At 34.1% G+C, this 12,456-nt stretch overlaps 1 protein-coding gene across 7 annotated transcripts in view; it reads right to left on the minus strand.

Moving 5' to 3' along the window:
• The window catches only part of SF3B1 (splicing factor 3b subunit 1), a 48,402-nt gene that overhangs the window by 5,561 nt on the left and 30,385 nt on the right, over positions 1–12,456 (minus strand). For 5 of the 7 annotated variants that reach the window (XM_081051835.1, XM_081051837.1, XM_081051836.1 and 2 more), the window contains 18 exons: positions 12,353–12,432; positions 11,222–11,392; positions 9,628–9,865; positions 8,457–8,669; positions 8,099–8,220; positions 6,593–6,790; positions 6,390–6,491; positions 5,671–5,850; positions 4,835–4,921; positions 4,438–4,708; positions 4,005–4,150; positions 3,766–3,912; positions 3,489–3,614; positions 2,843–3,064; positions 2,364–2,546; positions 2,159–2,270; positions 590–710; positions 151–282 (listed from right to left, as the gene is read on the minus strand). In XM_081051835.1, the coding sequence (XP_080907961.1) occupies positions 151–282; positions 590–710; positions 2,159–2,270; positions 2,364–2,546; positions 2,843–3,064; positions 3,489–3,614; positions 3,766–3,912; positions 4,005–4,150; positions 4,438–4,708; positions 4,835–4,921; positions 5,671–5,850; positions 6,390–6,491; positions 6,593–6,790; positions 8,099–8,220; positions 8,457–8,669; positions 9,628–9,865; positions 11,222–11,392; positions 12,353–12,432 (2,851 nt within the window). Of the gene's footprint in view, positions 1–150; positions 283–589; positions 711–1,100; positions 1,171–2,158; positions 2,271–2,363; positions 2,547–2,842; positions 3,065–3,488; positions 3,615–3,765; positions 3,913–4,004; positions 4,151–4,437; positions 4,709–4,834; positions 4,922–5,670; positions 5,851–6,389; positions 6,492–6,592; positions 6,791–8,098; positions 8,221–8,456; positions 8,670–9,627; positions 9,866–11,221; positions 11,393–12,352; positions 12,433–12,456 lie in introns of those variants that run through there. The other 2 variants (XR_013993541.1, XR_013993542.1) reach the window with 2 other exon arrangements.

Below are 12,456 nucleotides of genomic sequence, written 5' to 3' on the forward strand. Positions count from 1 at the left end.
AATTCAAAGTCGGTGATTAAATAAAGTGCATTCTCAACTGCATTATTCACACCATGTCTTAAAAGAGACTTCTACAGAAACAGAATTATTTGTCAACACAATGGACTTATTACAAAGTGAAAAATACATATGGAAGTAAATAGTACTCACCCAATAGCCTTTGCAATATAACCAAATGTGTTGACTGTGGCTCTACGAATAGCTTTTTTGTGAGCTTTTAAGAGCTCCAAAAGCTCAAAGCAAATCCTCATCCATTCTCTTGCTGACACATATTCAGCTCCCCTAATATATAAAAAAAAAGTTAATTTTTTGTCACAAGAAATTTTAAAAGGTATATTTGTAAATTCAGTTCTCAAAATCATTTTAAGCATTAAATGTATTATTAATCTCAGAAAAAAATGGTTTAGTCTTAAAAACTATATTGCCACCCCCCATTACCATCCAAATTAAAACCTCACTGAAAATATTAATACTGGATAGCCTGACCATATATACTTACATGAGCAACATTAAGCAAACTTGCAAAGTGAATAAAAAATGGTTAAGTGTGAAAACAAATACTGCTTATAAAAATTTTTAATCTGCTTACCTGTCAGCAATACGTCCAACAAGATCAATACAATTCTCTTGTACTTTTTCATGTCTGTTCTTTAAGATGGGGGTGAGTCTAGGCAGCAGATCTTTAATTGGTGGGGTCATCTTATGCATACCTATTTAACAGAAGTCAACACACTACCAATTAACACTTAAACTGTAACCTTTGTTCATTTTACCTTTTACTCAGCAATGTAATAAAAAACGATTAAGGCATAAACTTATAGCTGCCTATGTTAAGAAAAAGCCCCAGGTTCTGACCAGACTCAGAATTGTTTTTAATTCTTCATTAACAACTTCTGATTATGCATAGAAATGAAAGAAATTAGTGAAGTGATTTTGAAGAATGATGGATACTCAACAAAAAAGTTTTATTTGGTTCTGAAATGTATTTGTACACTGACATTTAAATATGGGGACAGCTTAAGTTCCGGCCATACACAACAATATAAGCCAGAGGTAGACATGTAAATTAAAGCAAAATTTTCCAGAAAGGGCCCCCTTACCCTTTAACTGCAAAACAAACAGATCTCCAGTCTCCCTGCAATGCAGGGCATACTTGGATGGTATTTATACCTATGAAGAGAGAAAAAAGGAGGCAGCTGGCAGGGGCTCTTGCTCTAACTACAATTGCTTGCTCTGATTCTCTCTCCATTTCTTTTCCCATGTTTCCCTGATCAACAATATGGTTTACAATTCCCTGAAAATTAGAGTCCCACAAATGGCCAAGTAACTGATTTTTGGCAAGTAGCTACCTGCAAATATAAGGTACAGGGCTGAGTTGGAGATTATATGTAAGTGTAATGGTTCAAAGATTTTTCTATATTACATAAAAAACCCTCACTAAAAGGAGAGAAACAGTGGCCATCACAGCCAGCTATTATGACCTCCTGCTAAGTTACTTAGGCCCCTGTAACCCCTGCAGAAGTTACTTTTACAATACCCATGTGTCAATAACAATGAAGGGATTACATACAACAGACCATTTGTTTGCTTCATCATAATGGCCTTAAAAAATAAAAGCTTTGCTCTCCCTACCCAAGAGCACTTGTAACATACTTGTGTTTTTATTCTGGGTTAGAAAACTGAATGGAGAGTTTTAAAGAACTGGATATAAATGGAAACAAGGTAACAACTTGAGCAATTCCTGTTTCTCCCTGGTTATGTTCCTGGAACTTGACAGCAAGCAGAAAAACCTGCCATAATCACTTATAATTCAAGATTGAATAAATACACATTTTGTCCTAAAACGAAATTAAAACTTCAGAGTTGCCTCACCAATACATTTCAGGAGAGACACTATTTTTATTTTGAGTTGTGACTATTCCCACCTCTCTTACAAGCCCTAAACTTGCCCTCTTTTCTCTTTTAAAGCAAAATATAAATGGGTTTGGGGAGATAAGACTACTGTGACATCCCGACTTAACTATGATTTTGAAATACCTAAAAAAAGTGTAAAAATCATTACTCAACCCCTAAACATGACTGTATTTTACTTTCAAAAAAACAAAAAAAGTTAAAAACCGAAACAAAAACATTCTTACACAAGCAGCAAATTCCATACCTATTACATTTACAATGGCCTTCAGTGCTCCAAGAATGCTGCCCAATACTTCAGGGTATTCTTCACCCAAATATTCATACAAAACAACACCCAAGTGCCCCATCAATTTTTCCTGTAATCAAAAAAGTGTTAAAATGTTAATATTCACATTAAATTTGGTAAAGATATAAAAGTGAAGATATATTTATCTGATATAAAAGTTTACCTCTTGACAAGTCTTCATGACAACAGCAGTTCGAGAGATCAAGTCAGCTGCCTGTTGCCTAACTTTTGCTGATTTGTTATTCAACCGCCACAAAACTGTACCACATATCTGAGGCAAGTAAGGTTTGACCCGTTTGCCAAGTGCATTGACCACTGTGCCAAACCCATTCAACATTACTGAGTCCTAAAAAAAAAAAAAAAAAAAAAAAAACCCAAAAATAACAAGTTACTGTAAAAAATTATTCATTGGAAACTAGAATTCAGTTAGTGACTCAACAGTTGAAATATACTGACATTCAGTTTAACAAAATGATATCTAAAAACTTCAGGTAGAAGAGTATTTCCTCGTGGCCAACTGAATGATTACATGAGCATTTAGATTACTTCAAATTCAATTACTTTTTAGTGATATTTGCTTGAAAATATGCTTTTTTTCCAAATATAAGGTCAGTGGCAACCTGTCATGATTAGTGTCATTACCTCTGTAGTCTGTTCTTGGAAAGCATAAAGAATACCATCAATCAGTTGTTCTTCAAGTTTATGATCAATATCTGCTGCTCCCAAGTTGCCCATAATTTTCTCAATTGTTTCCATCACCATTTTTCTGTACTGTTCAGCTTCGTCTTTCAGATCATCCACAATCCTGGATATAATTTCTGCGGCACCTACTTTGTTTGCTAACTCCACAGTAGTATCAACTAACTAAAGAGGGGAAAAAACATTGAATTTATTGTTTTTCCAAGGAAATAGACATCATGAAAACCAAGTATTCTAAAAATACTATTCAGCTAGTAAGCATGCTGAGAACTAACACCTATTTTTAAAACTTTTAAGAGACAAATGACCAAAAAAATTTAAATGAGTCTAAGTCAAGGTAATTTAAGGTAAGATTATATTCATATTTCCTTCAAGCATTTCATTTACTAGACAAAGACATAAATTCATAGTTGGCTTATATATTCTAGAATCAAAATCAAAATGGAAGTTAACTGACTAAAATCCATTTCCTTTCACAATCAAGCACATACAAATCATGAAGTAATCAGGGCAGGAAAAAAAAAAAGTTAACGTGCATTCAAATTGACTAAAGAACTAGTTGAAAATGTTTTTTACAATAAAAGTTTACCTGTCGGTAATTTCTTCTATCCAAAGCCATTCGGTGTTGCCAGAAGTGTTTAAAAAAGGGAGGAAGAATCTCTGTTTTAATGTAGTTTGCTTCTACACCATCTGTTCCACAGCACTGCTTTACCACCTAAACAGTTACAAAAGAATAGTAATAAACACAGTCCTAGCTTAATATACAATACTTTTGTGTTTTTTTTAATGCTTTAAAATTCTCTTTGAACCACGAAACACATCCAATTTAGATTAAGAAATATGGTACAACAATTTGGAACAATTACCTTCAGCACAATTTTCTTCATTTCTTCATCAGGAGATTGGAATTCTCGAATAAGGATTAACATCACTTCCCTAGTATAGTAGTTGGCATATTCTGCATCCATGAGAGGAATAAGATACCCAATAGCCTTTAAGAAGGCAGCCAGACCCTATTTTAAAATAAAAGTATTATATACTTAGTAACTATTAAAGTAGCCTTAGCTTCAATGAATAAGAAAAAAAATCTAATTGGTGGATCTACCTTTCCTCTGTGTTGGCGGATACCCTTCCATAGAGGCTTTAACACAGAATCAAAAGATTCAATACCGTAAGGAGTTGCTGCTTCAGCCAAGGCAGCAATGGCCAAAGCACTAATGGTCCGAACTTTCTGCTGCTCATCCACAAGACCTATAAAACCAAAAACAGGTTTTAATTAAGCAATAATATTACCTAATTTCCACATTGTCATCCGGAGTCTAACAATATAATAACCTAATTGCAGGATCTGTTCACATTAGACAAAACCTGGCAAAAGCCAATATGAACCATGGCCTATTAGCATGTATTACAAATCCCATCATAAACTATATGGTGTTTATGTAGTTGAAGACCTTCCGTTTATCACGCCATATCAGCAGCCCTAATTTCAAGACACCTGTCTTATAAAAGATGGACAAAGTTATATAACCACTTACCGTGTTCAATGATTTCAACTAAACTTCTCAGATGTGGCAATATGGCACAGCCCATAAGAATAGCTATCTGCTGTACAATCTTAATACCAGTATGTCTCGCTTGCCAGGACTTCTTGCTTTTGCACACAGCTTTTAAGAAAGGCAATAATGAAGGAATGCCCAGGGCAGAGGCTACAACAGCAAAAGCTCTAGCTGTTGTATTACGGACATACTCGTCCATGTTATCTATATCAGGTCTCATGGTAGAGATCATAGTAGCCAGACCAGCAGCCTAAAAGGTCAGGAAAAAAGGACACTCGTGAGTTGATAATATTAACCCTCAACCACTGCCTTCTATAATCAAATAATCTCATCAACAAATAGAAAACTTTCTTCTCTAGAAATACAATGTAAATACCTTTGCCAAATTAGAAATAATCTCTCGGCCTTCCACTCTAGCATAGTAATCTTCATCAATCAGTAATGGTTCAATGACCACAAGGATCTGAAAAAGAGAAGTGACATTTCACACCAATTACTGATGCCATCCTCATGTAACCAAATTATATACATACAGGAAAAAAAATTTATTACAGCATGTCATTTCAAGCATACAAAAGTATCATTTTGCTAGGAAATTTATAATTACCAGAACTTTGTTAATCAAGGAACAAATTAAGAATTTTAATTGCACAATTTCAAACCCCATTTAAAGATGAAAATTTGGGAGAACTGTTAACCATGCAGACTAATAGTTAATATTTAATAATAATTAACAAAAAGTTACTATTAAAAAAAGAACATACATATATCTACACTTTACAATTCTAAGCCATAATTATCACCACCAAAAAAATGGTTTTTAAAACTAAATGGCATGCTATAGAAACATACATTTTCTCATTCTATTCTAGTATCAATAAAGGCAAATTAAAAACATATGAATAATAACCCATTAGAGCAAAAATGGCAAAACCTTACATCTATCTATACACACACACATATTTGTGTAGGTGTGATGAGTGCTTGTGCAAAGAAAAAGGTCTAGGAAGACATGCAAATCTAACATAGATAATTCTAAGTGTCTTGCAAGGGGTAAAAAATTTCTTATTATGAATCTCTAGATAGCATTAACTATTACTTTTTTACAATTTTTAAATTTCACAAATACATATAAGTTGGTAAGAAAAAATTCATGAAATCCTTTTATATTAAAAAATACCAAACCATTAAGAACACTACTTGAGAACCAACCTTGTGCACATATGGTCGAACTAAGTCATCAAGTTTGTATAATATTCTATCAATAACTTTGACAAGTAAATGACGCTCTTGATCCTCAAGTGTAGGAGACATCAGAAGAGGAAGAATCTGATTAAACAAAGGACCAGCTCCAAACTCACGAGCTTTATCAGTAATCTGACGCAATGCAGCCTGCGGGGGAGGGAGAGTGAAAGGTATGTAACTTTGTAGTTAAGCACTTTGAATGAGCAATTTACTCCATGATTTCTATAACTTAATATTTTAGTGTAAACTTTACATTTTACATAGAGTAGCTTGATTTAACTCCCATCAAAACTGAATTCCTATGACAGAAGTTCAATGGTTTCAGTTAATAAAAGGTAACAGAACAATGGAGCCACAGGAATTACAATATAAAACTCCTTACTTAACTACCTCTAAAGGACTGGCCCCCTTCAAGAAACATCTGATACTAACACAATTCCTCACATATTTCCACTTAGTTGTCATGCAGTGTGTTTTGAAGGAAAACAATAAAGAGATCTCATTTTCAACATCCCTATTAACATAAAATTCTGTGATTAAAAAGCAAAGTCATGCATGTTACACATTTTTCTTTCCCTCACACTATGCCCCTGGTAAAAGCTGAAATGGTTAATTACAAACTTCTAAGCATAAAATTATGAGTCCAATGGCTGAATGAACTGAGGGATGAATGACCCGGCAGGTACCTTTCTCATGGGGGGCGTTCCATTCTTAATTTTCAAAAGTAGCTTCATGATCTTCCTCTCCTTCTGCTCCTCAGGGCTCAGTGTGGATTCATCCACATCCACCTAAGTAAGAGGCAGGAGCAAACAATGTGAAAGTGGGCAAAGACATGACAGTTTGTAATTCCTAAATACAAAGTATTCATTTTATCTCTATTCTCACTCACCAGAAGTTTATCGAAGTACTGAATATCATCAGGTTTTAAGAACGGAAGGTTCCCTGATGGCTGGTCGTTAACACTCTTCATAGTCCTATCTTCAGTCTGCATATGGAAGCCAGTCATGCCGCCCAAAGGGGTCGGAGTCGCAGTCAGCTTTCGAGCTGGAGTTCGAATAGGAACATAACCAGCTGGAGGGGGAAGTACCTGATACAGTTCAAAGATAGTTTAGGATTTTCTTGACTTTATGAACTAAGGAATAACATAATGAATAATACTTGCACTTAAAATATTTTAGTTTATTAGCTAGGAAGGTTTCTGAGACAAATTACCATGGATCCCGTTTTTCCATCCTAAGTTTAAAACATATATGACAAATATCCATATTTCTCATCTGCTAATTTAAGTATATTAAGGAGTGTGTAAAAATGAGATGCATGAAGCAGGCTTATAAATTTCCGATCATTTTTAAACATTAATCTACATAAACATGTTGGTGAGCCAGCATGTCATATAAATAGAAATAAGCTCACAAAAGTGCACATAACATATAAAAAGTTGTATTTTAATAAAATAAAAATAATTCACAAAAATTGCTGCACTAGAAAGCAAAGTATTTAAATCACTCTACAAAAATGAGTTAAATGCATAGTTAAAACCAAAGTATTTACCAAAGCCCTGCAAAATATAAACCATTTGATTAAGCCAAAAAAAAATTAACTGAAGATTCACTAAGGAGGATTTTTCCCTGCTATTGATTGATATTAAGAAAATCAATGACTGCAATTGAGAAAACTCAGGCTGTCTATAGTAAATTGCAGAATGTCTATACCCACAGCTTTATGTGGAAGCTATAAGAAGTTACAAAACAGAAAAATTCATGCACACTTGAGACAAATATTTTAACACAAACCTAACGGGGGAAAATACATACAAACTATTAAAATGCAAATAGGCACTGGCGGCAAAGGCTCAGTAAAGGCCATCAGATGACTTGGGTTCCTGCCCTGGTTATGACACCAGCTATATGCACACAAACTACCTTTAGACCACCAGCAAATGGTCTCTGAGTCCCAGGTACCTAGAAAATTTTGTAATTCAAAATAAACTTGAAGTTGCTATGGAAAGAGAACATTCTTTGTGTTCACTGACAATCCATGAACATTTTTACATACAGAAAATCTGAAAATCTTGTGAGACACCAAATTAATTAACCATAACCTAATGTGAGCTTAATCTTGATAAACTGAAGCAGCAATTCTCAAAGTATATGGTCCTAGAAGTTGTTGAGATTTCTCATCTTCCAAAAATAATAAAAAGCTTCATGTCATTCAGTTCTTTTCATTCCTATGACTTTGTGGAACTGAAATATACTTGGAAATAGCAAAAAGAATGGAATGGCAATAGTAAATTTGGGCAAAGCCAATGCAAACTTAACCAGTCAATTTTTTCAAAAAATATTTAGAATAAAATTCACATCCTAAAAACCATCACGTTAATACTCCATGTTATTACCTTATATCCTTCTGGGAACATAGCATCTAATTCTTCATCAGAAAGTGGGCGATTTCTTTCATCAATTTCTCTCTCCCACCGCCAAGCCTGAAGCTGTTCAGGAGTCATACTCATTATGTGACCTACCGAAAAAGCAATTTCTATAACAATCCATAGTGCAAAACTTTATCATTTCATAGGTCCTTAGGATTTTAGACAGTTAAGATCAATTCTAATATTAAATTACTTTTACATTATAAACTCAAACCAAGGCTTTTCATATCCTGTTATTCTTGCTAAAAATAGGCATTAATAACACAAAGAAAAAAACTCAAAATATTTCTGGGGGAAAAAAGTGATTTCCAATAAGAGCTTCTACCTGGAGTGGGGGTAGCCATGTTCATTGCTGGTGTGCCAATAGGTGTTTTTCCAGGTGTCAGAACAGGAGTGCTTCCACCCATCTGACTAGCTGGTGTTTCATCCCATCGTGACTTTCTTTTACTGGCTCCAGGAGTAGGTGTTTCACCAATTGAATCTCCACCTCGATCAGTTCTAGGAGTCTCAGCCCATCCACTTCCATGCCCAGGAGTATCTTTAAAGAAAAAAGAGTGAGTAAGTCTAAAATTTTAACCACGATCAAAAAATTAGTTTTTATTCACATACAGCTAACAGAGACAGTCTAACTGATCAAGTTCAAAAATAGGATATTCCTAAAATGGAGGCCCATTTTAAGTTTTAATGTTTCATATTTATCCTTCCTTTCACTAGGTTTCATTTCTTTACTGATTACAGAAATAATACATTGAGTAATAGGAAACAAAGAATTTTTTGAACCAACCATAATATCACAACCCAGAGACTTTATGTATCTCGAGCCACTTTTTATTTCTCCACAGTTGAGATTACTCTGCATGTACAATTCTATACTGCCTCTTTCATCCGTTACATGTTTAAGCATTGTACCTATCATTAAAAATTCTTTTCAAAATTTTAATATAGAAAATGTATGATTAAATCTTAACTTGCCACAGCTAATTACATAAACATTTAATGAAATACAGCTCTAGATGCTTTACATAAAAAATATTTAAGAAAATTTATAGAGTAGAATAGGTTACTAGGGCCTGGACGGAGGAGAAAATGAGGAGTTACTGTTTTTTGGGTACAGAGTTTCTGTTGGGGGTGATAAAAATTCTATAGAAATGAACAGTGATGATGGCTGCACAACACTGAATGTACTTAATGTCACTGAATTGTTCATTTAAAATGGTTAAAATGGTAAATTTTGTTATGTATACTTTAATAAAAAAACAAGAGGTTATGGCCTACAAACTTTACTTTTTCCTAATGGCTTTACTAAAATAGATCTTAAAATTCCTTAAGAAGGGAAAAGAATTAGGCATATGTATGCTTAGTTCTTTATCTGTCCTTAGAACAGCTTGTTATTTGCCCCTCAATCCAGGACTAGAGAACAGCCTTGGGTCTATAAATATACCACTCATCAAGTCAACGTTTCACGCAAACACACACCTAAACCCCACTAGTAGTACCTCTTTCTGTTTTAGGGGTCTCATCCCATCTGTTTTTACGAGCACTGGAAGTCGCGCCTCCATGGCCTGGGGTTGCATGGCCTGGTGTATCGCCTCGTCCTGGAGTAGCAGCTCCCGCTGGTGTGTGACTAGGTGTAGGATCCCATATTTTTGAGCCTGGGGTTGCTCCAGGGGTCTCACTTCCCTTTGAACGACCTGGTGTCTCATCCCATCTTAAGGAAGGGGTATGTCCAGGGGTCTTAACAGAAAAAAAATAATTATTTCACACCCTATATATCCACATAAAAATAACTAGAAAGTTTCTGTTAAAAAATTTTTTAAACAAATGTTTTAGTACACCTGGAACCAATAAAGTATTGAATGTCAACCATAATTTAAAGAAAAATAGTCACAGGAATGTAAAGTACAGCATAGGGAATATAGTCAGTAATACTGTAATAATTATGTACAGTGTCAGCTGGGTAATAGACTTATTGGGGCTATCACTTTGTGATGTATATAAATGTTTAATCACTATGTTGTTCTGTACACCTGAAACTAATGAAAAATGTTTTAGTTCTATTCTCTATAATTAAGAGTTAGAATAGATCATTCTCCTGTTTAAAGGATACCTACTTTCTAGCAAATATGTTTGCCTAAAAACATTTTCAAGTTTTAATTTGGAGCAGTGAAAAAAGCCCCCGTTTTTTCAACTGCATTCTGAGTATGACTCTTGGTCCATTAATAGCTTTATGACTTTGGAAAAGTCACTAAGTCACTAGATCTGCAATCAAAGAATTTCAGTTTTAGTTATTATCAGTACTTTTCAAACTGGTGCTTAGAGACATATACCACTGAGTTCTAAGAAATACTATTTTTGTGTTTTCATTCAATTTTGTGTGTATTTAATACAAGCATGTTTTGGATCACTTAGGTAATTTTAACTAGATACTGCCACATGATTTCAATCTTTGAAATGAGTTTATATTTACAATCACGTTTGTAATATTACTCTGATGGTGGCAAGATTACTGAAAAAAGACTAGAAGTGGATTTAAGTAATCAAAGATTTCATGGCAGTTTGAACAGACTAGTAGGTAATATAGGGCATATCAGACAGCACCTGATAATAAAAGAACCTGCACAGCACAAACAGTATAGATATCAAAACAGTGGGTAATTTCGTGTAAGCAAATAATTCCAATAATGACTCTTAAATATTCTATAGGTTTTGTAGTATACTTTTGTGTATTTGTTTTGAAGGTGGGTGCTCTATCCAACACAAGAGTTATATCTAGCTTTATGTTTGCAAACTTTCATGAATACTAGAACAAATTTAAGACCCAGTATTTTTTCCTTTAAAAAGATTCTATATGTTACTCAGGGTTGAGAAATTCTTAATTAGGTGAGTAACAGCACATCAATTGTTCAAAATCTCCATTTTTGTTGGCACCCTGATCTTGGACTTTGAGCATCTAGAAATTGAGAAAATAAATGTCTGTTGTTTGCGCCACCAAATCTGTGATACCTTGTTGTGATGTCAATGAGAGTGGACTAATACATTCCATATGAGAAAAAAAAATTTAAATAGTAATAAAAAATAAAATGAAATCACCTCTGCTTGATCCCAACTTGATAGCTTCTTGGGAGTGGCACCAGGAGTCTGATCAGCTGTTTGATCCCAACGCCGTTTTCGTTTTGAGGGAGGCTGGGATGCTGCTGCTCCATTGACGACTTTTAGTTCTCCAGCTTTAGCTTTTTCTGCTAGTTGCTGCCTAATTTCTCTCTGAAAATATTTGAATAGCAGTGAATATCTTTAAAATGTTTTCAGCGTACTATTTTTATATCATCAGTAGTCATTTCTCTTTAATGTCATGTTATTCTTCACTCATTCTCCTTTCTATTCTACTCGTAGTTACCATTCCTTATTTTTCCTTCTCTTCTTTCTATTTCTAGTTTTATACAATGTCTTTCTGTACAATAGACGAGCAAGCACATAATCTGTAACACAGAGCATCATATTTTATGTAATTAGTGAAATAAAATCTTCTAAGGGTGGAGAACCAAAATGCTTCCATTGAAAAATAGTTTTATCTAAAACTCAAAAAGTGGCAAAAAGTGAAAAAATTTTAATTATAACTGTGTAAATATTATATATATAAAACGTCTCCTAACAAATGTACATGTAATTTACCCTGTGATTTTTAAGTGGGGTCCCGTCCCCCCATTTAATCCATAGCATACGTACATCACCCAATTTAATCTATACAATATTATGAATGTTAAATATTCATAATAAAGTTATGGAAGCTAACTATTAAAAAGAAAAAAATGAAAAAAAAAGAAAAAAAGGAAAAAAAGAAAAAGCAATCTCTGTAGGCTAGTAGGAATTCTTCAGAATTCTCCATCCATGTCCAAACTGAATCTTATGGCAGAATTAAGAGGTCTTTCATGGAATGATTTAACTATTTGGCTTTCCCTCACACACTAGCTTCAGATACACATCATAAATTCTCCCCACAGATATATTCACTAAAAGATACATATGTGTGTATATAGCCAAGGAGCCAGGGACTAAAAAAGGATATAATTAGGAGGTGGTAGAATTTTGGGTAAGATTTTCTCTCAATTTTCACTACTACTACTAAAATGTTACCTGTGCAGCAAATAAAAAGGAAATATAAAAGTCTCTCAATCTCAACTTTATATTCTTTCACAACCATTAAAACAAAAAGCAGGTGCATACCTCCTCTTTAGTTAAATGCTGTTCTCGCATTACATCCATGTAAGTCCTAGCATTCATTTTAGGATCAGGGGTCTTCCCTCCTGCAGAAAAGAACAGCAACAGGA

Source organism: Rhinolophus hipposideros (genome assembly GCF_964194185.1).
Source record: "Rhinolophus hipposideros genome assembly, chromosome: 6".
Classification (NCBI taxonomy): Eukaryota; Metazoa; Chordata; class Mammalia; order Chiroptera; family Rhinolophidae; genus Rhinolophus; species Rhinolophus hipposideros.